The sequence below is a fragment of the Halichoerus grypus genome, chromosome 10, assembly GCF_964656455.1.
Source record: "Halichoerus grypus chromosome 10, mHalGry1.hap1.1, whole genome shotgun sequence".
NCBI classification, from domain to species: domain Eukaryota; kingdom Metazoa; phylum Chordata; class Mammalia; order Carnivora; family Phocidae; genus Halichoerus; species Halichoerus grypus.
Window position 1 is genome coordinate 137,455,848 of NC_135721.1, and position 27,670 is coordinate 137,483,517.

Here is a 27,670-nt window from a genome sequence, read left to right on the forward strand (position 1 = left end):
TGTGTGTTTGTTTGTTTTTCCAAAGATTTCATTTACTCATTTAACAATGAGATAGAGCACAAGCAGGGGGAGCGTCAGGCAGAGGGAGAAGCAACTCCCCACGGAGCAGGGAGCCCGATGCGGGGCTCGATCCCAGGACTCCGGGATCATGACCTGAGCCGAAGGCAGACGCTCAACTGACTGAGCCACCCAGGCGCCCCTGGAAGGTGGTGTTTAGACACCAAGGCCTGGCGCTGGATGTGCTCGCCCCTCCAGGGCTGTCACCACCCCAGGCCTCTAAGCAGACAGAGCTGGAAAACCCAAGTACGCATTCTGACCCTGCTTGCACACACACGCACGTGTTTTTATACGTGTTTCTTACCTTTTATTTTTTTTATGTTTTGAGTTTTTTTTAAGATTTTATTTGAGAGAGAGGGAGAGCACGCGTGCACGAGCAGCGGGGAGAGGCAGAGGGAGAGGGAGAAGCAGACTCCTGGCTGAGCAGGGAGCCCGATGTGATGTGGGGCTCCATCCCAGGACCCTGGGATCATGACCTGAGTGGAAGGCAGACACTTAACCCACTGAGCCAGCCAGGTGCCCCTATGTTTGATTTTTTAAAAGATTTTTATTTTTCAGATTTTATTTATTTATTTGAGAGAGAGAGGCAGAGATAGCAACAGAGATAGAGAGAGCACTAGCAGGGGGAAGGACAGAGAGGGGGAGAAGCAGGCTCCTCAGTGAGCACGGAGCCTGATGCAGGGCTCAGTCCCAGGACCTGAGATCATGACCTAAGCTGAAGGCAGATGCTTAACTGACTGAGCCACCCAGGCACTCCTACTAAAGATTTTTATTTTTAAGTACTCTCTACAGCTAACATGGGGCTTGAACTCACAACCCTGAGATCAAAAGTTGCATGCTCCTCTGACTAAGCCAGCCAGGCACCCTGCATGTCTCTTCTGTTTTAAAACGACACGGTTGGGATTCTTTTTTCTTAGTGTTATCTCCCACGTTTTCCACTGTGTGAGTAGGTCAGGTCCAGACAGGTGTGTCTGTCTGAAGATAGGTAATGAACTACACTAGCTCCTTGATCTTGAGGCTTGTTTTCATAAACTGACATCATTACATTGCATTCCCCGAGGAATCCAACTTGGGGATAGGATGCATTCAGATTAAAGCTGAACAAAACACGTGGGTCGGCATGTTCCTGCAGCCGCACCAGCTCAGCATGTATGGGCTTTGCCTCTGAAGTGGAGACGCGGCCGCTCTCTTTACTGCTTAGCCTGCTGAGACAGCGGCGACGCGCTGGCCACGTGGGCTGGGTCGGGCACGTGCTGCGGCAGGCAGGGCTGAGTCCCGCCCCAGCTACTGCGGCATCCCCGGCGTCGGCCAGCGCTCATCACCCCCAGCCACACTTCATCGCTTCCTGCCTCCCTTAGTATTTTGAAGTAAATTCCACTTGCAAATATGTCTTGTATTGCTAAAGGATACAGATTCTGTTTTTTTTTTTTAATATTTTTATTTATTTGAGAGAGAGTGGAAGGAAAAGGGAGAGAGAATCTGAAGCAGATTCCATGCTGAGCACAGAGCCTGATGTGGGGCTTGATCCCAGGACCCTGAGATCGTGACCTGAGCTGAAACCAAGAGTCGGATGCTTCACTGACTGAGCCACCCAGACGCCCCCAGATTCTGTTTTAACACGACCACAGTCCTGGTATCCTAGTGCAGGAAAGTACATAGTCTGTTAATGTCATCAAATTCCTGGTTGTCCCGAGTGGCATTCCAGTCTCTGTGGACACCTCTTTGTTACTTCTCTCCTGACCTGGAGTTCCTGATGCTCAGTGCTCGAGTTGTGGAGCTGAGCCCACACAGTCACTCTGCCTTTATCTCCTGGGATGCCGCTTCTGTGCTGAGAACACACCCTTCCACTGCTGTGAATGTGGTTTGCATAAGGAAGTCAGGGTCAGTGAGTGACTCGTTCTTTTTCAGTTGTCAAGTGATGTATTTGGTTCACTAGCCATTACCCAACATGACCAGTATAACCAACTAGCTAGTCTTCTGTTGTTTTTTAAATTCATGGAGTTAAAGCTCCTTGATGTGTTCTGGTCCCCGAGCTATTCTCTTTGGCTGATAATAGCGTCTTCAGGTTGGCCGCAGTCCTTCACAGAAGATGCTCTGGCTCGTTCTGTACCTTTCTTGTCCAGGATCTGGAATCGGCCCCTTGTCCAGGGAGAGAGAGGACTCAAGACCACAGCTGGGCCCCAGAGAGGCTATCAGGTTGCTTTTTCTAGGTTTTTCCCAGGGGAGAGAGCTAGGAGCTGTTTTGATTTGTTTCAACGATGCTTTAAATTTGGGATGACAGGATTATTCTAACCTCCTCTGTCTTCTGTCTGTGCCTCTTTTCTCCCACACCGATAATCCCAGTTTTTTTAAAGATTTTTATTAATTTATGTGAGAGAGAGAGAAAGAGAGCATGAGCGGTGTGAGGGGCAGAGGGAGAAGCAGACTCCCCGCTGAGCAAGGAGCCCAACATGGGACTCATTCCAGGACCCTGGGATCATGACCTGATCTGAAGGCAGACACTTAACCGACTGAGCCACCCAGGCACCCCCTAATAATCCCAGTTTTTAACAACACTGGAGATGTCTGATTTAGATGAGCACGTAGTGACTCACCTGCTCTATCCCACATGCAAAACGGTTCTGGGGAATAGGACCAACTCTGCTGCCAACAGCATGTTTACTGAAACGTGCAAGTTTGTTGGCTTTTGTGGCTCATTTCGTCCTTAGGGTGCATCTCAAGTCACTGTGTCGTGACCCCTTCTCTGGTTGGCTGTGCCTGAGGGGCTTGCGTGCATTCATTTGTTTCACTTTATTCTTGATGTTTGGAGATTTCCTTTCTAAATTAATTTTGTTTCAGAATTGTAAATCCAAAGTCAAATCTTTCGGATGAGATTCTGGTGTATTCCATTAAAAAAAAAAACTTTAAAAAAAAAAAAAAAAGGAGGGCGCCTGGGTGGCTCAGTCGTTAAGCGTCTGCCTTCAGCTCAGGTCATGATCTCAGGGTCCTGGGATCGAGCCCCGCATCGGGCTCCCTGCTCAGCGGGAAGCCTGCTTCTCCCTCTCCCACTCCCCCTGCTTGTGTTCCCTTTCTCACTATGTTTCTCTGTGTCGAATAAATAAAAATAAAAAAATCTTAAAACAAAAAGTTTCTGGTATATTGCAAGAATTTAGCTTCCTGTCCCTGATCTCTCTGTGCATGTCCCCTTCCCCTAGAGGGGACCACTTCGGGACTTCCTGGCCTGTCTTCCCGTGCATCAGAAAACTGATCGTGTGTCATCTCCTCCCTCTTTCTTTAGACAAACAGGGGCTGCTCCACCTTTTCCCTGCATGGTGCGGCCACGGTGATGTAGAGCTGCTTACTCCTGTGGTCATTGCATCGGGCAGCCTCCCGGGGCTGCCCATAGCTCCTGGGGCCCTGTGGGACGTTTGAGTGGTGTCTGGTGTTTGGCTGGACCAAAGAGTAGGTGTGTGTGCGGTTATGCTCCAGCAGCCAGGCCCCCGGGGGGACCTCTTTACTCCCAGCCATGCCCCAGGCGGGTTTGGGTGTTGGCGCTTGAGCAGGTGAGCAGTGGGGTCTCCACATCGTGTACCTCCTTTCTCCTGAAGAGTAAGGCGAGCATCTTCCCTGCGCTCCGAGCAGGGTGGGCCTGAGCCCTCTGGTGACGGGTCTTCCCTGCCCCTCCTAGGAGCTGTCCAAGATCACCATGCCCATCGTCTTCAACGAGCCTCTGAGCTTCCTCCAGCGGATCACAGAGTACATGGAGCACGTGTTCCTCATTCACAGAGCCTCCTGCCAGCCCCAGGCCCTAGAAAGGATGCAGGTGGGTGGTGGGCTCCTTTCAGGGGGCACCGGACATTGAGCTTGGGTGGGTGCCAGACCGTAGTTTTTAATGAACCTGACACCACCTGACCAGCCACGTCGTGGTAGGCCCCTCACCAGGGGGACGTCAGAGGAAGGGTGTGCATGGCTCACACTGACTTTTGGGTGCCGTCCTGCTCGACAGCTCTGGTGTTTGTCCCAGGGCCTGATCTCCACGGGTGGCGGGGGGCCCTGTGCCTTGGCTCCTCCTGGGTCCTTTCGGGACTGGCACCCTGTGTGCATGCGGGCACGGCAGCCAGACTGACTAGTTGTGTCGCAGGGCCGCAAGGCCGGGCGGGCCTGGGGGGGGAAGCCGCACATAGTTCCTGCTTGTGTGGCTTTGAGGAAGTGCCTGTGATAAATGGCATTTCTCCGGAAGTTCTGTAATCTCAAAACATGTGACAAGCGGGAGACTGAGGTCACCAGGAGCGCATCCTGGCACCGAGGAGCTGCGTGCCCGTGGCGCCCCAGTGGCCCCTCGCTCACCGCCATGTGCGTTGCTCCCAGTGCGTGGCAGCCTTCGCGGTGTCCGCAGTGGCTTCCCAGTGGGAGAGGACCGGCAAGCCCTTCAACCCCCTCCTGGGAGAGACTTACGAGCTGATCAGGTAAGGGCTCAGGCCATCAGGGTCGCCAGGGCTAGGGACGCAGAGGGAGAAGGTGCCTCGCGGCCGCGGACACAACACACATCACAGCGCCCGGGGTAAAGCGGATGGAGATGGGAGAGTGTGCTGGGCGTCAGGGTGCACTGTGCAGGAGGGCGGGCGGGCTCGTGTTGCACGAAGAGGGAAACAGGCCCTAGTGAGTAAAGCCAGCCCGCGTCACCAGGGCGTCTTAGTAACTAGTGTCACAGAGGGGCAGCCGGAGCTGGAGAGCGCAGCAGCCACAGAGGGCGTGAGCGCAGCCTCCCGAGGCTGGCGAGGGGCCGGGGCGACTGAGAGCCCTCTGGGTAGAGTTCCTTTCGGGCCCTCCCCAGCCTGCCCCCAGCTTCTGACCCCGTCTTTGAGGCCCACACACACCCCCAGGACCAGCCCTGCCTGTGGCGGTCCTGGTGGGGGCCCCGGGAGGGTGGGCTGGCCTGTTTGGGGTGCTCTTCTGACCCCCCAGACCACACGAGCGAAAGCTGACGGCAGTGTTGTCTTTCTCCATCACGGGATCAGCCGGGTGAAGGGCAAGCTGTCCGGCCCGGGCCGTGACTCCGTGAGCGTGAGCGTGGGGCTCTGGGAGTGTGAGACTCCGGGAGCGTGAGTGTGAGCTTGCGGCTCCAGGAACGTGAGCGTGCAGCTCCGGGGGCATGAGTGTGAGCCTGCGGCTCCGGGAGCGTGAGTATGGGGCTCCGGGAGTGTGAGCGTGAGCGTACGGCTCCAGGAGCGTGAGTATGGGGCTCCAGGAGTGTGAGCGTGAGTGTGCGGCTCTGGGAGCATGAGTGTGAGTGTGCGGCTCCAGGAACGTGAGCGTGCAGCTCTGGGAGCGTGAGCGTGAGCATGCGGCTCTGGGAGCGTGAGTGTGAGCGTGCGGCTCCAGGAACGTGAGCGTGCAGCTCTGGGAGCGTGAGCGTGAGCATGCGGCTCTGGGAGCGTGAGTGTGAGCGTGCGGCTCCAGGAACGTGAGTGTGAGCGTGGGGCTCCGGGAGCATGAGCGTGCGCAGTCCTCTGTGGGGCCGTTTGGCGACGGCAAGAGTAGTTTTACTCCACCTCTCCCTGGGTCCTGTGGAGAGCTTATTGGAATGTTTTATTAAATAAAAGTTTGTTTTTTAATTATAGAGCATGTTCCTTGTGGAAAGCGTGTAGACGGAGCAAAGTGAGATGAGTCAGTGATCCTGTAGGGTTAATGTTTTGGTGGATTTCCTCCGTGTGTCGCGTGTCGTGCGTGTTCACACGGTGTGACTGCTAATTTGTATCACTTGCCACCTCACCTCGTGCCGTCCTCGTGTCCCCACGATACGACGCGCCTGGGCGGGGTCACGCCGCGTGTGCCGTCTGACGTGCGTGCGCGTCGCGGTGTGGTCCCTGGTGTCTGGGCTCTAGAGTCCTTCAGGTCGTGCCTCTCGGGCTCTTTGCTGCCCTCACTAACGCGTGGTGACGATCACGGTGCTTCAAAGGTGAGCACGCGCTTGTGGGAGCCAGGCCGCGCTCTGGGCGCTGGCGGCGCTGACGAGCGTGTGCAGGGGCGCGTCGGGCCTGGTTTCTGAGCTCTGCGGGCACAGTCGTCACCCGTAGCCACGCACGTCTTCATGGGGACCCCTTAGCAGCTGGGGAAGTGACAGAAATGTCTAGTGTCAGGCTCTCGCCTGTGTCTGGCTGCCCCTCACCTCGCGGCTCCCCCCTCGTGGGCCCCCCCCGCCGCGTGGCCCCCCCACCGCGTGGCCCCCCACCACGTGGGCCCCCACCACGTGGCCCCACCCACCTCGTGGGCCCCCCGTCACGTGGCCCCCCCACCGCGTGGCCTCCCCGCCGCATGCCCCCCCACCGCGTGGCCCCCCACCGTGTGGCCCCCCACCGCGTGGCCCCCCGTCACGTGGCCCCACCACCACGTGGCCCCACCCACCTCGTGGGCCCCCCGTCATGTGCCCCCCACCACGTGCCCCCCCCACCGCGTGGCCCCCCACCGCGTGGCCCCCCCCCCCACTGCATGCTGCTGGCGCTGGGGGCAGCGGCCCGCTGTTCTGAGGGACTGACCGGCTGGCTGGCACTGAGTGCTCAGGCACCTGCTTTCGAAATCCCATTCCCTCGAGAAGGCTGGCGGGTCAGAAGGCACGGTTTTGCCACGGGGTGTGCTCGCGGGCGACGGCAGCCAGGAGGGGACCCTGGGTGAAGAGGGCAAGTCCCTCCTTCTTCAGTTCAGAGACGGGGAAACTGAGGCGCACCTGAGGGAAAAACCTGCCCCGACAGTCACTCTTCAGGGAAATTTTGTTCTGAATTCACGTGGACAGTTCTTTCTTTTCTAGAATCACGCCTCTTGAGCGACAGTTACTCCCTGCCGTGGTCGAGATTCTGACCTTGTCTAGCTCTGAGGAAATTGTTAGTATTTTCATTTATTCAAAAGCACCATTAACATATCTCGGAAAGAAAAATTAAAACATAATATAAAAGAAGTTTTAGACAACGGGAGACAAGCAATACGGATTAAAAGACTGTGAATGACCCCGAGATGCTGGACACGGTGCGACACACCTTCCTATTCGTCTTTTCCAGGAACTTCATTCAGGGGTTGAGCCAGTTTCCACTGACAGAGACGAACCCTCCTCCTAACCTTGCAGGTGCCGTGTGTCACGTCCGGGTGTCCAGGTCGCGCGTGTGGCCTGTCCCCTGCGGGCAGGGCCCTGCGGGGTCTTCCTGTTTGAGGAGCTACGTAACTGAACCAAGTCATGCTCCGTGTCTTTTTCCCTACAGATTGCTCCTGTAGAACCAAAAATAGCACTTTCTTTTCTTAGACAAGTGTTCATTTTGTAAATTACATACCTTGGTAGGCAACCTTTTAAAATCAAATTTTTCAACTTTTCTTTCTCTGTAACGGTTAGAAATTCTGATTCCAGTTAAGTTAGTAATTATGTGGTTTAGCTTTTATAATTTTTAATGACTACAACTGTAGGTGTATTCACAGTTCCGGAACAATTAAAAACTGACATTTTTATTGAAAAAGAGCGTGTACTAAAAATCCTATTTCCTGGCCAGGAGTGTCTTGGGGCATCAGACATTCCATCACGAAACTTCCAGAAGCCTTAGAAGAAGGCTAGAGAAGAACCCCCTTAGGCGCTGGGCGTCCCTCGAGGACTAAGATGGCAGTTTGGTATCGGGGCCTCTACGTCCCTGGTTCCAAGAGACACATCTAGATCTGCATGTTCCGGGGGGGAGGGGGGAGCTGTGAGCAGAGGGTCAGGGTGGAAGAGGCCCCTCCGCACTATTCCGCGTTCTGTCTAGTGTTCAGATGTGCCCCAGAGGCACAGTGGATGTGTGTGCAAGTGTGTGTGTTTGTGTGGGGTGTCAGCATTAGGCTGTCAGAGAGCAGGTGGTGGACATGTCTGCCCTCTGGGGGGGGGCATGGAGCGTGCGTTCGCCTTTCTCAGTGCCCATCCTGGACACGTGGGCTGGGGTGGGCCTGCCGTGCCAGCCGGCCTTTGTCGGATTTTACGGTCTCTGATGTGGCGCTCTCCCCTCTTGTTTTTGTGCCTAGGGAAGATTTAGGGTTCAGATTCATATCGGAACAGGTCAGCCACCACCCCCCCATTAGTGCATTTTATTCAGAAGGCCTCAATCAGGACTTCCTGTTTCACGGCTCCATCTACCCGAAGCTGAAGTTCTGGGGCAAGAGCGTGGAGGCCGAGCCCCGGGGCACCATCACGCTGGAGCTGCTCAAGTGAGTGCGGCGGCCGGGAACCTGAACAGAAATGCAGACTCTTCCTTCCAGTGTGGGGGGGTCACAGCCTTTCCCTGTTCAGGCCTTTCCAACTGCAGGAGCCCCTTCAGATGGGGACTCCCTGTCAGACCCCTCCCCGGGACGGGTGCGGTTCGCACGCCTGATTGCTGTGCGCCCCATGTGACCTGAATCGCCTTCATCGCCGCTGCTGCTAGCTGTTCCCGGACATAGGAACTTCCAACAGCCACCGTCTGCCCTCCCACGCGGTTCCTGAGGGCTGGGACCGGGGAGCCGCATAGCAGGCCGCCCTGGCTCAGGGCCCCTTGAGGTGGCAGAAGCCATGGGGTCTTTTATGACCTCATCTCAGAAGTGACCCTAACCTTAAACCCCCATTGGTCACACAGACCAACCCTGCTTGAGGGCGGGAGAGAGACGCGGGCTGAATCCCAGGAGGTAGGGAACTGAGGGGCGTCCTGGAGGCTGCCCACAGACCCGTTAAACCTTCATCCCAATGCTCCCCCATGCAGTGTTGCTCAGACATCTCGCAAAGCAACAGCCGAGTCTCTAGCAATTGCCTGGATGTTGCAAAACCATTGTTAGACGGGTCCGGGCCGCAGAGAGCTGCTGGTTCTCGGAGGCGCTAGTCTTGCTCACCTAGCCTGCTGTAATGAAGCATCTGGTATCGGTTTTGCTTCGTGGCTGGTGGCCAGAGAATAGCAGTACCTGAGTCCCGTGCATCTCCGGGCCCAGTGAGGGCACCCCCTTTTCTGGGAAGCGTGCCTGTCTTGCGGTGGTCTTTGCTTTCTTGAGGTGAGGCATGCAGAACTGAAACGTGGCAAACCTTATTGATTAATGCGTTTGGGTTCCCCCTGGAAATTTGAGGGGTTCCAGGTATTTATCCTGAACACTTCTGCTCTGAGCTGGTCTCTGCCCTTCAGTACGGCTCCCTGACGCGGCCTCCCTCGAAACACGGGTCTGTGCCCTCGATCCACCTTTGTGGGGCTTTCTCCTTGGGTCAGGCCTTTTGGGGAGCATGAGGAGTACACGCAAAGGTGTTTGGAAGGTTGTTCCCAGCAGTCGCATGTGCCCCAGCGTTCCTGCCACGGAGCGGCTCCCCACAACCCTGGGCCGGCCCGGGGCGTGCGGCTCTGCTGGTGGAGGGGCTGGTGTGCCCACAGCTTCCCAGGACAGCCGTGTCTCTCTGTCTCGGTGGTCTCCTGTCGCTTATTAACTTGTCCTGACATTTCAGTAGAAAGCTTTGTTGATGCTACAAAGGAAAGCAGAAATAAATTTCAAACAAATGCTAAATAAATCGCCACCGTTGGAGGGAGTTCAAAGCAATATTTGGCTCTTGTACAGGTTTTAAGGCAATTATGGTTTAATTCTGTCTGGTATTTCGCTTCTTAGGTCACGCAGCGTCTTTCGCTTTGCTGGCCTCTGACTTGCTTGTTTTCTGGCATGTTTCCCAGACACAATGAGGCCTACACCTGGACCAACCCCACCTGCTGCGTACATAACGTGATCATCGGGAAGCTCTGGATAGAGCAGTATGGGACGGTGGAGATTGTAAACCACAGGTAATAGCGCCCAAGGTGCCGTGATGGTCACAGGACACGTGGGACGTGCAGACGCGCTGTGTCCTCGAGGAGGCGCTGTGTCCGTCCTCGGGGTGTGTGTTGCTTGCACGGAGGGCCGGGCCCAGTGCCCCCTGGCGCGGGTGCTGGTCGGTGCTCGTATCGTGTCTGGTGCCCCTTGTTGCTTCCTGTTTTCGTGTTAGTCACAATAGTGAATTTATTTTGAAATTTTAAACTACACTGAAGGATGGTGTGATTCCCAGATGAGAAAGTCACTACCATCCTCAAACGCTACCCACTGTCCAAACCTTCTTCCTAGGAGCTCATGACCTATCGGCTTTGTTTTCCCGCAGCTTTATTGAGATATGGTTTGCATATCATAAAATTCACCCACTTAAATTGGAAACTTAGGTAATGTTTAGTGACTGTACTGAAGCGTGCCTCCGTCAGGGTTGGAACCTCTCGGTCAGCGCAGCGAGCTCCCCCACATGCCCACCGCCGCCCCCACCCTGGCCGCCTCTCTTTCCCCGTTCACCTCCCCCGGCCATTTCTCATCACACAACAGAAGCCTGTGTTTGTTTTCCCCGCAGAACTGGAGATAAGTGTGTGCTTCATTTTAAACCCTGTGGATTGTTCGGGAAAGAACTTCACAAAGTGGAGGGGCACATTCAAGACAAAAAGTAGGTCTGCGCACGGACGGTTCAGCCCGGGCTCCTACGGCGTGCGCGCACCTTGTTAGCGATGCCGTCATGCCAGTGACGTCTGTTCGCGGGAGAGAAAAACGATGACTCTCTTCTGTTTAGAAAAGACATTTCCTTATTGAGTCTGCAAGGGGACGAAGGATTAGTTTAAAGTGTAGTCTCTGGGTTGTGAGTGAGTGGGGTCTGTCCGTCCGTCTCTTGAGGATGAAAGATCTGTGTCTGTTTTCTTTTGATAAAATGGACGTGAGGAAATTAGGTGTCCTCACGGAGAGCTAATCCTGCGGCTTTGCAACCAGAGCTGAGGTTGGAAACGTGAGCGCGGGTCTCCTCCTCTCTAGCAGCGCCTGCTACCGGTCGTCGGCACAGCTCCAACCCTCGCTTGTGAGGGGCTTTTAAAGTGTTTGTGAGCAGAGAAACGGTCAGAGTCCACAATAGATTTTCTGGGGTTTTCTCTCCTTTGGGTTACTTACCTTATGTTTTTGGTCTCAAATTTCCCATTTTTTTTCCCCAGTAAGGAATTTGGGTTTTATATAATGTCATGAAACTCCTGCCAGCTCCGAAAGCCATACATTTTTTTTTCTTTTTTACAAGTAGGCTCTGTACCCAACGTGGGGCTTGAACTCACCATCCCGAGATCAAGAGTCACGTGCTCTACCAACTGAGCCAGCCAGGAGCCCCCTACACATTTTTAATTAGAAACAAGTTTCCAATGTAAAGCAGTGGGTGCTTTTGCTCCTCCTTCCTACTCTTTGGGTAGCAGAAGGTCACCTGCTCAAATGGCCTGTGAGATGCTTTTAGGCTTTAGACTCTGAGCACCTTGCCCACTGAAGTAAGTCGGGACTCAGCCCGCAGACTTTGGAGGACAGCAGTTCTCTTCATGACCGCGCCCGAACAGCCTCTCCCTGGTGGAAACAACCCCAGCAGAGACCGTGGTCGGCTTGCGTACAGACGCGGGCCATAGCGGAGTCCGTGCCATGCCTTGAGGCCACGCTCACCAGCCCTTAGGGGCTGCAAACCCTGTTCTGATTTTCTGGTTTTCTATCCCAAATTGGAGTGAGCTCTTTCCTAATGCTCTACTTCTTGGAGACAGACCATGTCGGCCAAGGTGTCTGCTGAGTGAGGACTGGCTGAGTGTCCCCCCACCAGTCCCTGCGTGCTAGTTTTCCAGGCTGAGCCTCTGAGACAGGGGTGCCCTCCCAGGATGTCACGCGCCTGGCAGAGTAGTATTTCCAGGGAACGCATGGCCACTGTGCTTTCCCTGCAGGAGGATGCAAAAAAGAAAAACAAAACGGTCCTACACTATTGGCATTCCTTTTGGAATCAGGCAGAGTGCTCTGGTGGTTGACCTGGAAAGTCTCCAGAGATTATTATTAGATGAAAAAAGCAGGCGAGTGATGATGTGGGCATCTGATTTGCAGTTATATTGAAATTGAAAGGCTATTGATGTGATTTATTGGGGGGGGGACACAGTGCGTGGAAGTTTGTGCATTTCAGGGATGGTGACCAGACAGGCAGTGCAGCCTTACAGGACACCAGACGCCCCGTTTCTCACCTTCTCTGGGTGGCGGGGCCCTGCCAGCCACCCTTCGGGGCTATGTGTCCTCATCCTCTTTGCTGCTTTGGCGAATCAGGCCCGAGCAGGGACCCTAAAAGGCAGATTTTCCTCTTTGCACTTATGTCCAGAGAAGTCCTAACATTTATAAGGAGACAAGCCAGAACGGGCATTTATTCCATGGTCAAAATTAAGGTGCTGCATGTTTACATGAATGATTTTTGATTAAATTCCCTTTGACAGGGTGCCTGGCTGGCTCAGTTGAAAGAGCGCGCAACTCTTGATCTCGGGGTTGTGAGTTGGGTGTAGAGATTACTAAAAAAAATAAACTTTAAAAAAATAAATAAAATAAAAATTTCCTTTGCAGCAAAAAGAAGCTCTTTATGATCTATGGAAAATGGACAGAGTGTTTGTGGGGCATAGACCCTGCTGCGTATGAGTCCTTCAAGAAACGGGAGAGGAGAGGTGACCAGCTGAGCAGGGCACAGCCGGTAAGGTGTTGCTCTCCCCAAGGGTGGCCCCCGGGGCCGGGGGGGGGGCGGGCAGGGCTTTCGGCTGCTGGAGTGCTGGGCATCAGCCTTCCCTCTGCTGGCTGGCTGTGGGGTCCTAGAGTCTGCCTGTCGGTGCGAGCCTGCTCGTCTGGGCGCTGCGTGGCGCTCGGGTTTATCTGCATGTTGACCGTGCAGAGGCGGCTGTTGTCGGCCAGGCTAGGGTTCCTGGTGCTGCCCCGTCCCCCCTAAGCCTGGCAGAATCCAAGTGCACCTGCGTTTCTCTCTGGGAACCCTATGCTCTGAGTGCTTCTTCATACCCTTCCTGTCTTCTTGAACCTTGTTCGCTTAGACCCTCCTCAGAAATCAAGAGAGTGTCATGTCTGTGTTTTTAGGTCTGAGAGCCAGGTAATATATTCCACAGTCGAAAAGTTTTGGCAAAGATACTTTTCCCCTGGAGCTTTGGAATTCTGATGATCTTAGGGCTAGTTATTCTTGAGCTTCAAACTAGAAGTGGTAGTTCAAAAGAGATGTCCGATTTTTTGAGGTAAGAAGTCATGGGCCAAACCCAAAGTGTTTGGTATTTCTGTCCTAAAGGTGTTGGGCCTCCCCCAGGGTTTCAGTGTCTGGCCGTGTGGCATTCTTCTAATGGTGCTCTTTGACTTAAAAAGAAAGTTTCATTTAAAGACCACACAGATTTAGAACGGGAAATCCATTGAGGATTGGCTTTTAATGCCTTAGCTTGGCTTCATTGTCCTTTGGGTAGCCTAGATGTGAGAGGTGGTTTTACGTGAACACTCATCCCCGAGTGGCCTTTATTGAGCTTCTGGCAGCAAACCGCATAGCCTAGGCCAATAGCACCAAACCCTGTTGGAGTCAGCTAGGGGGTCCTGAGGCCACCTCATCCTACTCCAGCATTCTGGAACAGCCACGTGGGGGCCCACGTCTTTCTCTAGGCCCCACTGAGTTTGAAAAGTAAGGTGGTGGTTGCATCTTCTTCAGAGGTGGTCTCCAGCTGGGGTTCAGTCTAGAAGCACTGAGATACCATGAAATCCCAGACGTGAGCCAGTTATTGACCGCAGGGAGAGCTGCAGCGTGTGGGGATGGTCTCTGGCTCAGGACAGCCACCCTTAGCTTGAACCGGACCAGCTGTTGGGGAAGGCATGGCCCCCTCCAACGGGGAGCAGACTTGCTAGCGTCGCTTTGTGCTGCGTGCACTTCTCCCCACAGGAAAGCGCTGCCTAGCTGCTGGCCTCTGCGCTCTCTCGGGGGCCCCAGAAGAGAGGACACCACCATATCTCCTCACTGGCGAGCGCATCTTGCCCTGCCCAGGGCCGTCGCTGGGCAGACAGTTGCTCAAGAGTAGCTCTCCCTCCAGGCCGGCTGTCTCAAGTTCTCTGTGTTTCAGGACAACGGCTCCCAGAAAGCTGATGGCGACGTGCTCGACTCCGTGCCCGAGGTTCAGGAGACGGTGCAGGTCATTCCTGGCAGCAAGCTACTCTGGAGAGTCAACACTCGGCCCCCCAACTCTGCCCAGGTTCGTACGCCCCCCGCAAGTCCGGGCCTCTCTGTGCCCCCAACCCCTGGCCCGGCCCCTCAGCTGTTCCTCAGGCCGTTGTCCCAGGGCAGAGGGGCCCTGTGTCTCTGGGTTGGACCGTGCTGCAGCGTGAGTCTGTGGGGGCTCCTGGCCCTCCTGGAGCCCCAGCCGAGGCCTGGCCTTGGCCTGACCTCCCGGCAGCGAAGGCTGCGCTCTGCCAACATGTCGTGTGGGCGTGACGCACCCCGGCACGCGCATGGTGTGATGACTGCCTGCTCTAGACAGCCTGCACCGGCTGGGTCTTCCTGAAGGGCCTTCCAAATCGGTCTGAGACCTTGTTTTCTGACTTACCAACTTAGAGGTTTAAATGCGTTTTGTTATTTTGAAAATTACACTTACAATTAGTATTACGTATAACAAGCTAACTAATAAATGCAATAACATTGTGTAATAAGTTTATTTTAATATCTATTGTTAATTATTTTGTTCAAATGTAAGTTACACATACAACATGTTATACAGTTTTTTATTGTATTTCACATCCTATTAACGTAGCAGAACACTGTAAAATAAGTAAAAGGAAACAAAATATCCCCGTGTGCATATTACGTAGCATAGCTACAGTTTGCTCTCGGCAGGGTGTAAAATAGTATGACGGAACAGAAAAAAAGCCTTACTTCTTTTCAGGGAATTCCTTTTACAAGTAGTGCTTGCTCTTCCCTCCTTTGGTTCCCTCCGTGTGTGGAGCTGCCCACAGACGCTGGGTGCACCTGGGCCCCAGGAGCAGAGCTGGAGCACGGGCTTGGCGCGGCCCCCAGCCTGGACCCCTATCTGAGGTGGCGGCAGGGACCTTCTCCGCACCTGCCTGGGGCAGGGGTGCGCTGGGGGCTCTCGGGCCGCATCCAGGCGGGGGGATCCGCAGGGCAGTCCCCAGGAGCTGGTGGCACTCAGCTGCTCCAGCGGCTTCAAGCTGTGAGCCGTGCGCAGAAACCAGTACCTTGGTGGTCACGGCCTCTGTGCGTCTCTCTCCAGATGTACAATTTCACCAGTTTCACCGTCAGCCTCAATGAGCTGCAGAGCGGCATGGAGAAGACCCTGGCCCCCACGGACTGCCGCCTGCGCCCCGACATCCGCGGCATGGAGAACGGCGACATGGGTGCGCACGCGGGCTGGCGGGGGAGGGGCGCACGGGCTGCAGGTGGACAGATGGGGACGTGCAGGACAGTGCTTCTCATGCCCTCCATGCTGGGAGAGTTTTAAGAATTCTAGCCTGTTGCAGACTGATCCTTTTGCAAATACGATGCATTAAATTACAGGAAAAAATGAAACAGAATGCGTGCAAAATATAAGTCCCCGAGGTTTTATTATTAGCGTCAACAGACATTAGGGTAATGTTCCAAAGATTGCACATTTTGTCCGTTAAAAGTCAGCATAGGCCCCACGTCCCAGGCTAGTTGGCTCACGTACCGTGGACGTGTCTGTGTGATGGAGCTGGCCACGTGCTCGCTCCCCCGCTGCCTTGGGTCAGGCCAGGAGCCCGGGACACCCCCGGAAGTCTGTCTGAAGTGGCCCTGGGACTTGTTTACATGGTTGGTGTTCAGTGGAGAAAATGTGCAGGGCAGGCGGGCGGGCGGGCAGCCCCCCGCTCTCGAGAGCCAGCCTCTGAGCTCGCACTCGCAACCGGGCAGCAGCGCTCGGGCTCCCGCGTGGCAGCTAGCTGTGGGTCACGTCCACAGGAAGTGGCTCCTGCTGACCCTGCCCTGTGGGTTGAGTTGCCCGTGAGCCTCACCACGCCCCTGCGTGATGCTGTTTCACAGGTTCTGCTGCGCGCCCCTGCGTGGTGGGGGCACACGGCTTGCCTCTCCCCGAAGCCCTGCTGGTGTCCGGGCACCGCCCCACCCTCGCCCCGGAGTCTGGTTTGCAGATGATGACATTTCTGGCCAGTGGGACTTTCGTCTCAGGTCTGGAATGGGGCAGTTCCAGCATCTGCTTCCTTTAGCGCTCACCTCTGCTTGAGGTCAGCTGGGAGCTTCACTGTCAAGCCTGACTCCTGACCCAGACCGTGTGCTTGGCCCCCAGATCTGGCGAGCCAGGAGAAGGAGCGGCTAGAGGAGAAGCAGAGGGAGGCCCGGAGGGAGCGAGCCAAACAAGAGGCCGAGTGGCAGACGAGGTGAGGCCTCGGTGGCAGGGAGGGGGCAGTGGCGAGGGCCCCACGTGCACCTGTGGCTGAGCAGAAGCTCTTCCGGGGTCCCATTAACGTGGGGCCCATGGCACAGACGGGCCGAGTCTCCCAGGAGGCGAGCATGCACCCCGCGGTGCCAGCACAGGTCAGCTCAGACCCGGGCCTCGCAGTCCTGTCCCCGGCGGGTCTGACCCTGAGTGCTCCGCTCAAATAGGGCACATTTTAAAAGGAAACGTAGTCTGAAGCAAGCCATTAAGGGGAGGCAAACACAGCTTTCAGAAAGGCAGCGCTGTAGAAGCAGCCGTGTGTTTAGCCATCACCCCGTGGCCCTGCCACGGGCACGGCTGCTGTTCTGCACATCACCTGCCACGTGGCACAGGGGGCCTGAGCGGCCACGGCCGGGGACAAGGTAGTGCGGATGGGGGGGCGTGTAGCCCGTGTGCCTGGGGGGCGCCCGCAGGTCAGGACACGCCTGTGCTCACACCAGGTGGGAGATGGGGAGACGGGGAGCGGCCACTGCCAGCCCTGGGCCGCCTCCTGCTGCCTCCCCACAGAATGGGGGCACTTGTAGTTTGTTAAGAGTCACAGTTCAGTCAGGGAAGTGCCATGACACTTGAGCATAACTAAAAATACACACCTTAAAGCGTTCGTCCTACAGAAGTCTTCAGGTGGTTCTGAGCTGTTCACTCAGTATTCTTTCCAGTCACACTTCATACTTTGTCGTAATTGTTCTCCAGGCCCAGGACGACCACCTCCAGGGACGGTTATGTGACCAACATTTTTAAAACCAATTCTTCGTGCTTGGGCTCCCAGTTTGATTAGTATCATGCTTTCAGTAGTTTGATATTTGGAATTGCCTTTGTTCCCAGAAAAGGCTTGAAAAGAGTTAATCTTTCATTGTTTTTCTTTAAGTGGTTGATTTAAAAAATATATTGTGGAGATAATGATATTTTGTCCTAAGATGGTGACTTCTACTTTGTGAGCCCCCCACATCCACTTTATGATAACTTGCAGGCGTCCTCTGTTGTCTTCATGTTGTGCAACAGAAGTAGAGGTGGCCCAGGGGGTGGGGTGGGGGGGCTGCAGGGGCAGGGGGGAGGGGGCTGCAGGGGTGCAGGGGGGCTGCAGGAGTGGAGGTATGGGGTGGAGGGTGGGGGGCTGTAGGAGCAGGGGCACGGGGTTGTGGGGCCACGGGGTGGGGGTGCCGGGGGGCTACAGGCACGGGGGTGCAGGGCCACGGGGCAGGGGGCAGGGGTGCAGGCGGCTGCAGGCGGGGCACAGGGGCGGGGGGGCTGCAGGCGTGGGGGTGTGGGGGGCACGGGGGTGCGGGGCCACGGGGCGGGGGTGTGGGGGGCTGCAGACGCAGGGGCACGGGGGTGCGGGGCCACAGGGTGGGGGGCGAGGGTGTGGGGGGCCGCAGGCATGGGGCACGGGGCGGGGGTGTGGGGGGCTGCAGGGGCACGGGGGTGCGGGGCTACGGGGCGGGGTGCGGGGGGCTGCAGGCGCAGGAGCACGGGGGTGCGGGGCCACGGGGCAGGGTGCGGGGGGCTGCAGGCGCAGGGGCACGGGGGGTGGGGATGGTGGTTTGCACAGGGCACAGGTGTCCCACAGGAGCCAGCGGGGGCTTCCTAGGGCGCACGGCTGGAAACGCAGCCCGGTGGCAGCCACCACTGTCCCTCTGCCCGCAGGCTCTCCCCTCTCCCCAGGTCGACGCAGGCTTTGAGGGAAGGCAGCACTGTGCGCCTTCCCACCTTGAAAGGTGCGGGCGCTGTTGAGCAGCCGGGCAGCCTCTGCTGATGGCCCAGCATGTTTTCTGTTAAATCCTTGAGGTTTTGCTGGTGAAGCGGACCCCGGGCTTGTTTAGAGGGAGAGTCCGAGTGAGAATGTGGTTAAGCCTTCTCAACTGAAGTGGCTGCCTCGGCCCACTGAGGGCTGCGTGTTGCCATGGGGACCCCCGTGGGAGGGACCACGGCCCCGACCGTGCCCCCGCCTCCTGAGTGCCTCGTCTGTGTTGCAGGTGGTTCCACCAGGGCAGCAACCCACACACGGGGACGCCCGACTGGTTGTACACGGGGGGCTACTTTGAGCGGAATTTCTCACGCTGCCCGGATATCTACTGAGGGGCTGGAGTGGCCCCGGGCCCCGGGACCCCAGGCTGGACTCCATCAAGCGGCTGCTCAGAGCTCTGGTCGCAGCAGAAACCGGCTTTTCCAACGACTATGTTCGTGGCGACAGCACCATCCCCGGTCGAGGATTTTATTCTAATTAACTTTTGATTTTGCCAAACATTTTACTGCTGTTGCAGCCTCTTCATAAAGCTTCACTTGGGATCATCATGTTCTCATTAAGGGTGGAAAAGGAAAATCCTTTGCGGTCCCTTCCCGTGACGGGACTCTGCTGGGCTTGTGTAGCTGACGGCACCCTCTTCCTTGTAAAGTTTATCACTAAAGTCCGCGACCAGGGGGGCTCCTTTAGTCATAAATCCCTCCATAGTCCTCCTTGTAACGCAGAAGGGTTTCTGAGACTGTTTTGAACGTGAACCGATAACAGGGGAAGATGGATCTTGAAAAAAATCCTTTGAAGAGCTTTATACAGGCCAGGAATTATGGTAATACAAGAGTGAAGATTTTCAAAGCATCAGATTGAATGAAATGAAAAGTTGTCAGATTCTGTATTTTTTACCAATCTTCGATAATGTAAAGATTACTTTTAAAATATTTAAGTTAAAACTACTTGAATAGTATTTTGCTGAAAAGCAAGATATGCATTAATCACCAATTGTATACTGTCCAAACCGAAGCATTCCCATGACACCCTGGGACAGCCGGAAACCTGGAGGGGTGCTGACGGAACCCCCTGGGCGGCTCCCAGCCGTGAAGGGAGCCCCGCCTCTGGCCTCGTCCACACCCCTTGTCACCAGGGCGTCCTGGTCAGTGCAGGCCACGCCACGTCACAGAGTGTCACTGTTCCCAGCTGTGTCCCCGTCTTCCCAGCATGCACATTCAGACGTGGGCGAGTCACAGCGGGTGTGCCCCACGGGAGGGTCCGCGGCAGCCTTTGCTCACAGCCCTGTAATTAAAGTTATTTAACAAAAAATAGGTGTATGTCCATTTTAGCAAACATCTGTTCAAGTGACTGGTCTTTCTGTAGAAATGTCAACCACAGGGCGCAGCAGGGCTCTGAGCGGAAGGCTGTCCTCTGAGCGCATGCACACGCTTGCACACTCAGGCCCACACGCAGTCGTATGTAGGGAGTGGCGGGTTCTCCCTGAGAGGGTGTCGTCACTGTGTGTCCAGGCTTCAACATCACATTTGTAATTAAAACACTTTTAAAAGCCAATACTTGTTCTGAAGGCTTGATTTTGTGGCTTTGGACACAGGAAGCCAGGGTGGTGGGAGGAATCGAGAGAATCTGCTCGACGGGGACATGAGCGGAGGCGCAGGGTTTACCCTGGGGACGCTGTTCCGAGAGCAGATTTTGGGGTGTCTGGTTGTCTGCGTGGGGAGGCCTTTGTGGCCGGGGCCGGGCTCGTTCTCTGTGGGTGAGCGCAAGCTGAAATTGTCCAAGGGCACAAACCTAGGACACATTTAAAATGACAGGATTTAGGGCATTTTAACGACTTCTTCTGGATGAATCCATTTCTCACAGCCACCAGTCATTGGCCAACAAGTTTTGTGCCTTTAAGTCCGCCGACGAGGCCGGGTCTCAGGGGTGCGTTGGCATAGGCCCAGCCCAGGTGCCGGAGGAGGGGGGGCAGGACAGCCGGCGCCAGGGCCCAGTGCGTCCAAGGGGCCCTTGTCACTCGGCTTATGGATTTTAACCTGCCATTTCTGCAGATGCTGACACGTAAAGTTACTGCCTCTATTTTGTTCCCCTTGATAATCTCGGACGTCAGATGTTGGTCTGTAATAAAGAGGTTTTCGGTAGAAAATGCATTTTAAAAAACAAGCACCTGCTACCGGTGCATTTGGCCTGTGTGGAATGTGATGGCCTTCTCGGCCACGTGATGTCCTTGTGGCTTTGGCATAAGGGCCCAGGAGCTTTTTAGAGTCCTTTTGTAGCTTAGAACATCCGTGGAGAATGAAAAGTAGAGCATGCTTTCCCCAAAGAACTTGGTATTTTGGTTTTATTTCCTTTTGAAGTTAGGGTTCAGTTACATGTCCCTGGACTCTGTGCATTTATCAAGAGCCACTGGAGATCTCGCCATGGACAGACAGACGCTGTCTTGGAGTCTGTCTTGTGTATGGTATCAACTAATGTCATGGGGCCCCCTGGCGCTGACCAGATTTCACAGGCCGCCTCGTGTTGGGGACAGTCCTGTCTGGGTCACGGGGCTGGCACAAGTCTGTCCCGGAGTGGCCCGGCCCAGGACCTCACAGCACCGGCCAGGGTGTGGCTTATGCTCGGGAGCGGGCAGTGGAGAAGCAGGCTCTGGTCCCTCAGGGACATCACCGCATTTTGCCACGCCAGGCTGCCACGGAAGCCAGAAGCCGCCAGAGCACTCTTGTCTCCGCACGGGCGGACGTGAAACACGACGGTGCAAAGGGCTTTTCCTCATAGACACGGCACTCTGGGAGGGTAGCGGCCGCCTGGGAAGGTCGGCGAAGTCCTCCACAACGAGGTGGAAGCTGGAGAGGCCGCCGGCAGGGTGCCTCTGAGGAGCAGCTCTGAGGGCTTTCTAGGCCACCGCATCCCCTTCCGACCCCACCCGCAAAGCTCATGTTGCCCGTGCTTGTGGGAGGGTCAGCCCACAGACCTGCCAGACGCGTGATCTGGTGTAGGGGACCCATGTCTGACCCAGCGGGCCGGCACTTGGAGAGGTATCGGGCGCAGCCCTGGCGGCCTCTGGGAGCCCCGGGCAGGCCCAGGGCCCATGCCTAGCCTCGTGTCCGACGGAGCGCGGAGTGACCCACTGGGGAGGCGTTTACGGTGAATGCAGAGGACACGCCGCCTGCTTGTGGGGTCCTTGTCAGAACACAGGATCAGGAAATCCGAGCAGGACAGAAGAAACCCCGGGAGTCTCCCCAAGATCCAGCCAGCCCTCTGGGCAGCCCCGGCCAGAAGCTGCTTCTCAGGACACTGGCTCTTTGAGAAAAAGTGCTCCCCAAGAGAGATGGTGACTGACTGGCTTTACCAGTCCCCAGTATCTGTGAGAAGCATGGCGGCGCTGGGAAACTTCGAGCTCAGAAGCACCAGTAACACTTCTCCTTGCATTCCAACAGGAAGGGCAGGGGCCGTGAAGAGCTGCGGGGGACAGGCGGGCCCGGGGCAAAGTTCAGTCAGTACAGAGCTCCCCCTGTCCCGTTTCTCTCATCTCAATGTCCAGACTTTCAAACATCTTCCAAAGGACTTTCTTGGGTCCGCAGTGGGTGCAAAGATTGGGGTCCCTGATAGGGCGAATTACTTTGGGCTTCACTGGCTTCTGCATTCTCCGTGTGCGGGTTTTGCAAAGTGAAAACAGCATGTTTGGCGTCTCTTGCTGGGAGTTTAGTGGACAGTCAGCCCAGTGGTTGTACGGCTCCTTGTCTCTTTGAGAACCAGATTGCTTCCAGCCAAGTGTGTGCGTGGCCGGCCTTCAACACTGTTGATCCTATCAGTGTAGCATGAAAATGTCAGGCAAGAATACGAGCTAGTGAGATGCACTTGTTTTTATAATATGTAATAACTGGCAGCACCGATCTGTACACAGAGAACCAACCACTCTTAGACTGTCTGGGGGGAGGCTGGTGCGGATCTGCGAAGGTAAATGTTAAACCCTAGCTCCAAAACCAAATTTCTTTGAAAATGGGTCGTAGCTGACATTTGTTTGCACTGAACAATTTTTCACTGTCTCAGCTGTTCTGGCCTCTCTGGAAAGGGCTGCAGATGGGCTACAGACGAGTCCCCGTGCACCGATGTCAGATGTTTTGGACTGTGTGTTCTGTAGGGTTGGCCCAGCAAATGGATTGTTCCAGAAAATTGCTTGTCATGGTGGACAGGGGATTCAGGGGCACTTGTGACACCACTGGGCGGGCCACTGGATGGGTGAAGGGGTCTGTGTTCTCTGAGCAATGGGGAGCTCTGAGTGACCATCTCTCTTCTCTCCTGGGAATCGGAGCCTATTGCTGAAAGCAACGAAATGCCCAGAACACAGTGTTAGTCTGACCTGAGGGTCCTTGTTGCCTGGCCACTGTCCTAGGCACCCAGCATCCACATGCTTTCTGGGCGGATGAGCTGAGTGGAGACAGTCCTCTGAATAGCCATGGTGGCTCTGGTCAGAGGGACAGACGGCCCACAAGATGGTAACGGCCTCGGGATGCCCAGCTGCATAGAAGAGGGGCTACCCCACGGGCTGCCGTGTCTGATGACAGGGATCACCAAGCACTCAGCACTGCCAGAGCCAGGACCTGCTGTCTTGGGAGCTTAATCCCCACAATTACCACCCAGTCCCACTAGTGGAGGGGGAAAGAGGGTGCAGGAACGTGGGCTTGCCCTTGGTTTCACAGCAGGTAAATGGAGGAAGTGGGATTTAACCCTTATTTATAGTGAAGCTCACCCCGTGTGCACTTGACAAAATTCATACCGTCTCATAGCCACCATCAACATATACGATCAGATGACAAGGATGTCAAGACCATTCAAGGGGCAAAGAATAGTCTTTTCAACAAACAGTGCTGGGAGAACCGGACCCCTACCTCACACCTTCTACAAAAGTAACTCAACGTGGGTCAAAGACCTAAATGTCACACCCCAAAACAAAATTTTTATTTATTTATTTTTTTTAAGATTTTATTTGTCAGAGAGAGAGAAACAGAGCACAAGCAGGGGGAGTGGCAGGCAGGGGGAGAAGCAGGCTCCCCACGAAGCAAGGAGCCCGATGTGGGACTCGATCCCAGGACCCCGGGATCATGACCCAAGCTGAAGGCAGACGCTCAATTGACTGAGCCACCCAGGTGTCCCGAAATTTTTATTTTTTGAATTTATTTTTTTAAAGATTTTAATTATTTGGACCAAGAGAGCGCACGAGTAGGGGGAGCGGGAGAGGGAGAAGCAGGCTCCCCGCTGAGCAGGGAGCTGACCTGGGGCTCGATCCTAGGACTCTGGGATCATGACCTGAGCCGAAGGTCAGGAACCACCCAGGTTCCCCAACCATAAAACTTTTAGAAGAAAGCATAGGGCACAAGCTTAGCGACATAGGACTTGGCAGTGATTTCTTGGGTAGGACATCGAAGGCACAGACAAGAGAAAACATAGACATATTGGACAAAATGAAAACTTAACGTTTGTGCATCAGACAGTATCATCAGGTAAAAACGCAACCCACAGAATGGGAGAAGATACAGACAAATTGAACATTTGATAGGGTTTGACATGGAGAATATGCAGAGAACGTCTAAGACCAAAGAAACAAAAAACAACCTGATCCAAAAATACGCAAAGGACCCCATAGACATTTCTGCACAGAAGATGCACAAATGGCCAGTGAGTCCATGAGAAGATGTTCGGCGTCACTAATCAGGTGGGAAATGCAAATCAAAGCTACAGTGAGACCCCACCTCACACCCGTGAGGATGACGACTGTCGAAAACAAGCACACACCAAGTGTTGGCGAGAATGTGGATGGATTGGAACCCGCGTGCACTGTTGCTGGAAATCTAAAGCGGGGCAGCTGCTGAGGAAAACAGGACGGCAGTTCCTCAGAACGTTACCAGCAGCATTACCAGATGATCCGGTAGTTCCGCTGTGGTTCTGTGCCCAAAGGAATGGGAAGCAAGGTCCTGAAGAGAGATGTGCATGTTCATGTCGATGCAGTGTCCCTCACCATTGCTGAATCACGGGAGCAACCCAGGTGTCCACCTGGGCATGACCGGATGAGCACAATGTGATCTACGCCTACAAGGAGGGGAGTCCCGACACCTGCTGCCACGTGGACAAAGCTTGAGGACGTCGCGCTCAGTGAGATAAGCCCATCCCAGAAAGACAAAGACTGCAGGATTCCCCTTACATTACATACTTAGAGTCGTCCAAACATGAGAGGCAGCAGGATGGCGGGACAGAGGGGTGGGGAGTTAGTGTTTCACAAGGCGACAGGGACTCTGATGCTGCACATCATGAATGTATTTACCGCCATTGAACGACTCACTTAAAAATGGTTAAGATGGTAAATTTTATGTCTTGTGTATTTTACCACAAAAAAAAAAGGAAAGAAGCAGTCAGCGGTTAACAGGGGTTAGAGAGGAAGGAGAGATGGACAGGAGGAGGGCAGAGGACTTCAGGGCAGTGAGACCACTCAGTGCGGCACTATGATGCTGGGTACGTGTGTCACACATTTGTCCAAATGCACAGCCGGCGTGCAGGGAGATGGGCCGTTGGTGACACCGCGTGTCTGTGCAGGTCCACGGGCTGTCACGCGCCCTCCGGCGGGGGTGCTCATGGTGGGAGGAGGTGCATGCAGAGGGTTATGGGGGGGCTCTCAGTACTTCCTGCTCACCTTGGGACTGAACCTACATTTGCCCCCAAAAAGAAAGGATCATTAAAAGGAAAGAAAGACGATCGCAAAAACCCGCCTGCCAAACCATGTTGTCAGGGGGCGGGCCGCTGTGTCCTCACTTAGTTCTTTTTTTTTTTTTTTAAGATTTTTTTTTAATGTATTTATTTGAGAGAGAGAGAAAGAGAGAGAGCACATGAGAGGGGGGAGGGTCAGAGGGAGAAGCAGACCCCCAGCCGAGCAGGGAGCCCGATGCGGGACTCGATCCCGGGACTCCAGGATCATGACCTGAGCCGAAGGCAGTCGCTTAACCAACTGAGCCACCCAGGCGCCCTGTCCTCGCTGAGTTCTGTCACGTTCTCTGCTCCGTGCTCCTGCCCTTCTCATCGGTGTGTTTTAACTTGTGTTTCTTGTATGAAGAATGGCGTGGGCTCTCTTCTGTGCCTCTTGCTGGCTATACCCCTCTGGTGACGTGTCCGGGCACGTCTCCTGCCCCCTTTCGAGTTGCACCCGCAGGCCCTGTGCCCTGCCTGCTGCCAGTGCAGGAGCCCCTGGGCCGCCCACCCCGCTGCCTTGTCCCCCATGGCGCCCCGCAGCTGGGGGGGCGGGTGCACCCAGGGGCCTCGGCCATACCTGTCTGCCTATGGCCGCTGTCCTTCCTGGACGTTTGTCGTGGAACCAGCCTCAGAAGCGGGCCTCCGGCTCGAGGAGGGCAAGTACTCGGGTGAGGGTCCTGCGAGGCCACGGGCTGGGAGGGAAGCATGCTCTTCGGGGTCTGCAAAGTTGGTTTCCCTTCCTGCTGAGGCAGCTTTTTTTTTTTTTAAAGATTTTATTTATTTATTTGAGAGAGAGAGAATGAGAGAGAGCGAGTACATGAGAAGGGGGAGGGTCAGAGGGAGAAGCAGACTCCCCACCGAGCAGGGAGCCCGATGTGGGACTCGATCCAGGGACTCCAGGATCATGACCTGAGCCGAAGGCAGTCGCTTAACGACTGAGCCACCCAGGCGCCCCTGAGGCAGCTTTTTAATTTTTCCTAACTTTTCCTGCCTGCTGGCCCATGTTCAGGCAGCCAGATTGGACTTTCCCATTGTTGTCTTTGGTTTCCCGGAGCATCGCGTGCGGGGGTCTCGCTGTCATGGGCTCATGGCCGTGCCCCTCTCCCCTGTGGTCTCTGGGACCCTAGGGTTTCAGGATTGATCCAGGCCCCCATGGAGCTCATGTGTGTGGGTTTGATCTGTTGGTATTTACCATACTAGGAGATGAAATGAAGAAAAGTAAAAGTATTTAGCTAATTAAAAAATAACAAGCTCATTATTTATTAAATAAACAACATTTTTAATGAAAAACAGCTATATTTTCCAAAACAAAGCAAAATTGGTGAGTCTTTAGATCACGAGACAATGGATAAAGAAGTGGTTGTCCTTCAGGGGCACCTGGGCGGCTGGCTCTTGATTTTGACTCAGGTCATGACCTCAGGGTCCTGGGATGGAGCCTCGGGTCGGGCTCCCTGCTCAGTGGGGAGTCAGCTAGAGATTCTCTCCCTCTGCCCCTCCCCCTGCTCACGTGCTCTCTCTCTCTCAAATAAATCTTAAAAAAAAAGTGGTTATACTTCAGGTATTACACAGAACATCATATAGGAGTTAAAATGAACACACCAGACTTACGTGTATCAACGTGAATAAATCTTAAAAACAAAAACTACCTTCCACTTTGATACTTTTTATAAAAAGCTTAACAAAGTTACCACATATAAGTGACAAATCGTCAGGCAGCACACATGGTGGCTTTGCTTTTGGAGGGGGTCTCTAGTGCGGGCTGGGGAGGGCACAGGGCTCCGAGTGGGTGCGCCCCGCTTGCTTACTGCCCGCCGCCGCCGCCGAGCGCAGGATGGAAGCGGAGGGCGTCCGGTCGTCCTGTGAGTGGCGAGTCCGGCTTGACGGACAGCGGCCTCTTCCACTCCGTTCTGAGCATGCGCATCACGCCTCCGGGAGCTCCCCGCACAGATGGAGACGCCGGCGCTGTCATCACGGGGGGAGTGGGGGGAATGGGGGACCCCGAGAGGAGAATGGGGGAGTAGAGAGACCCCCAGGGGAGAATGGGGGGGATAGGGGGACCCCGAGAGGAGAATGGGGGAGTAGGGAGACCCGCAGGGGAGAATGGGGGGGATAGGGGGACCCCGAGAGGAGAATGGGGGAGTAGAGAGACCCCCAGGGGAGAATGGGGGGGATAGGGGGACCCCGAGAGGAGAATGGGGGAGTAGGGAGACCCGCAGGGGAGAATGGGGGGGATAGGGGGACCCCGAGAGGAGAATGGGGGAGTAGAGAGACCCCCAGGGGAGAATGGGGGGATGGAGGACCCCAAGAGGAGAATGGGGGAGTAGGGAGACCCCCAGGGCAGAATTGGGGGGATGGGGGACCCCAAGAGGAGAATGGGGGAGCAGGGAGACCCCCAGGGCAGAATGGGGGGATAGGGGGACCCCAAGAGGAGAATGGGGGAGTAGGGAGACACCCCCCGGGGAGAATGGGGGGCAGCCATGCCAGCACTGTCATGGGGGGGAACAGGGAGGCAACACGGCACTTCTGTCGCCCCCCAGACGGCCACGGCCGGTGTCTCCGGCGCTGCGCCCACGCGCGGGAGTACACGGCTGTGATTCGGTGACATACCCCTGAGGTCGCGAAGTCGGCCCTCCCCAGCCCCAGCGTCCTAAGATCCCCTGACCCGGGGGCTGTTTCCCGCACGTCTTGGGACCTGGCGTGTCGCCCTAGCCGTGAACCTGAGACGCCCCCTCCCGCCCCGCAGGTGCCCCCGCTCTCCGGCGACGGTGGGGCTGCGGGCTCCAACGCCCACCACTCGGTGGTCGCCCGCCACGCTGTTCCGGGCGCCGCCGCCAGGGGCCGCCGCCGCGCCCCTATGACACAG

At 55.4% G+C, this 27,670-nt stretch overlaps 1 protein-coding gene across 9 annotated transcripts in view; it reads left to right on the top strand.

Moving 5' to 3' along the window:
- The window catches only part of OSBPL2 (oxysterol binding protein like 2), a 39,749-nt gene extending 20,126 nt beyond the window's left edge, over positions 1–19,623 (top strand). For 8 of the 9 annotated variants that reach the window (XM_036105371.2, XM_036105376.2, XM_036105374.2 and 5 more), the window contains 10 exons: positions 3,725–3,859; positions 4,405–4,502; positions 8,068–8,250; positions 9,720–9,827; positions 10,415–10,504; positions 12,445–12,568; positions 13,974–14,102; positions 15,135–15,258; positions 16,182–16,272; positions 18,302–19,623. In XM_036105371.2, coding sequence (XP_035961264.1) covers positions 3,725–3,859; positions 4,405–4,502; positions 8,068–8,250; positions 9,720–9,827; positions 10,415–10,504; positions 12,445–12,568; positions 13,974–14,102; positions 15,135–15,258; positions 16,182–16,272; positions 18,302–18,404 — 1,185 coding nt within the window. In that variant the 3' untranslated portion in view covers positions 18,405–19,623. The remainder of the gene's footprint in view (positions 1–3,724; positions 3,860–4,404; positions 4,503–8,067; positions 8,251–9,719; positions 9,828–10,414; positions 10,505–12,444; positions 12,569–13,973; positions 14,103–15,134; positions 15,259–16,181; positions 16,273–18,301) is intronic. The other variant, XM_078057354.1, reaches the window with a different exon arrangement.
- Positions 19,624–27,670: the final 8,047 nt, after the last annotated feature.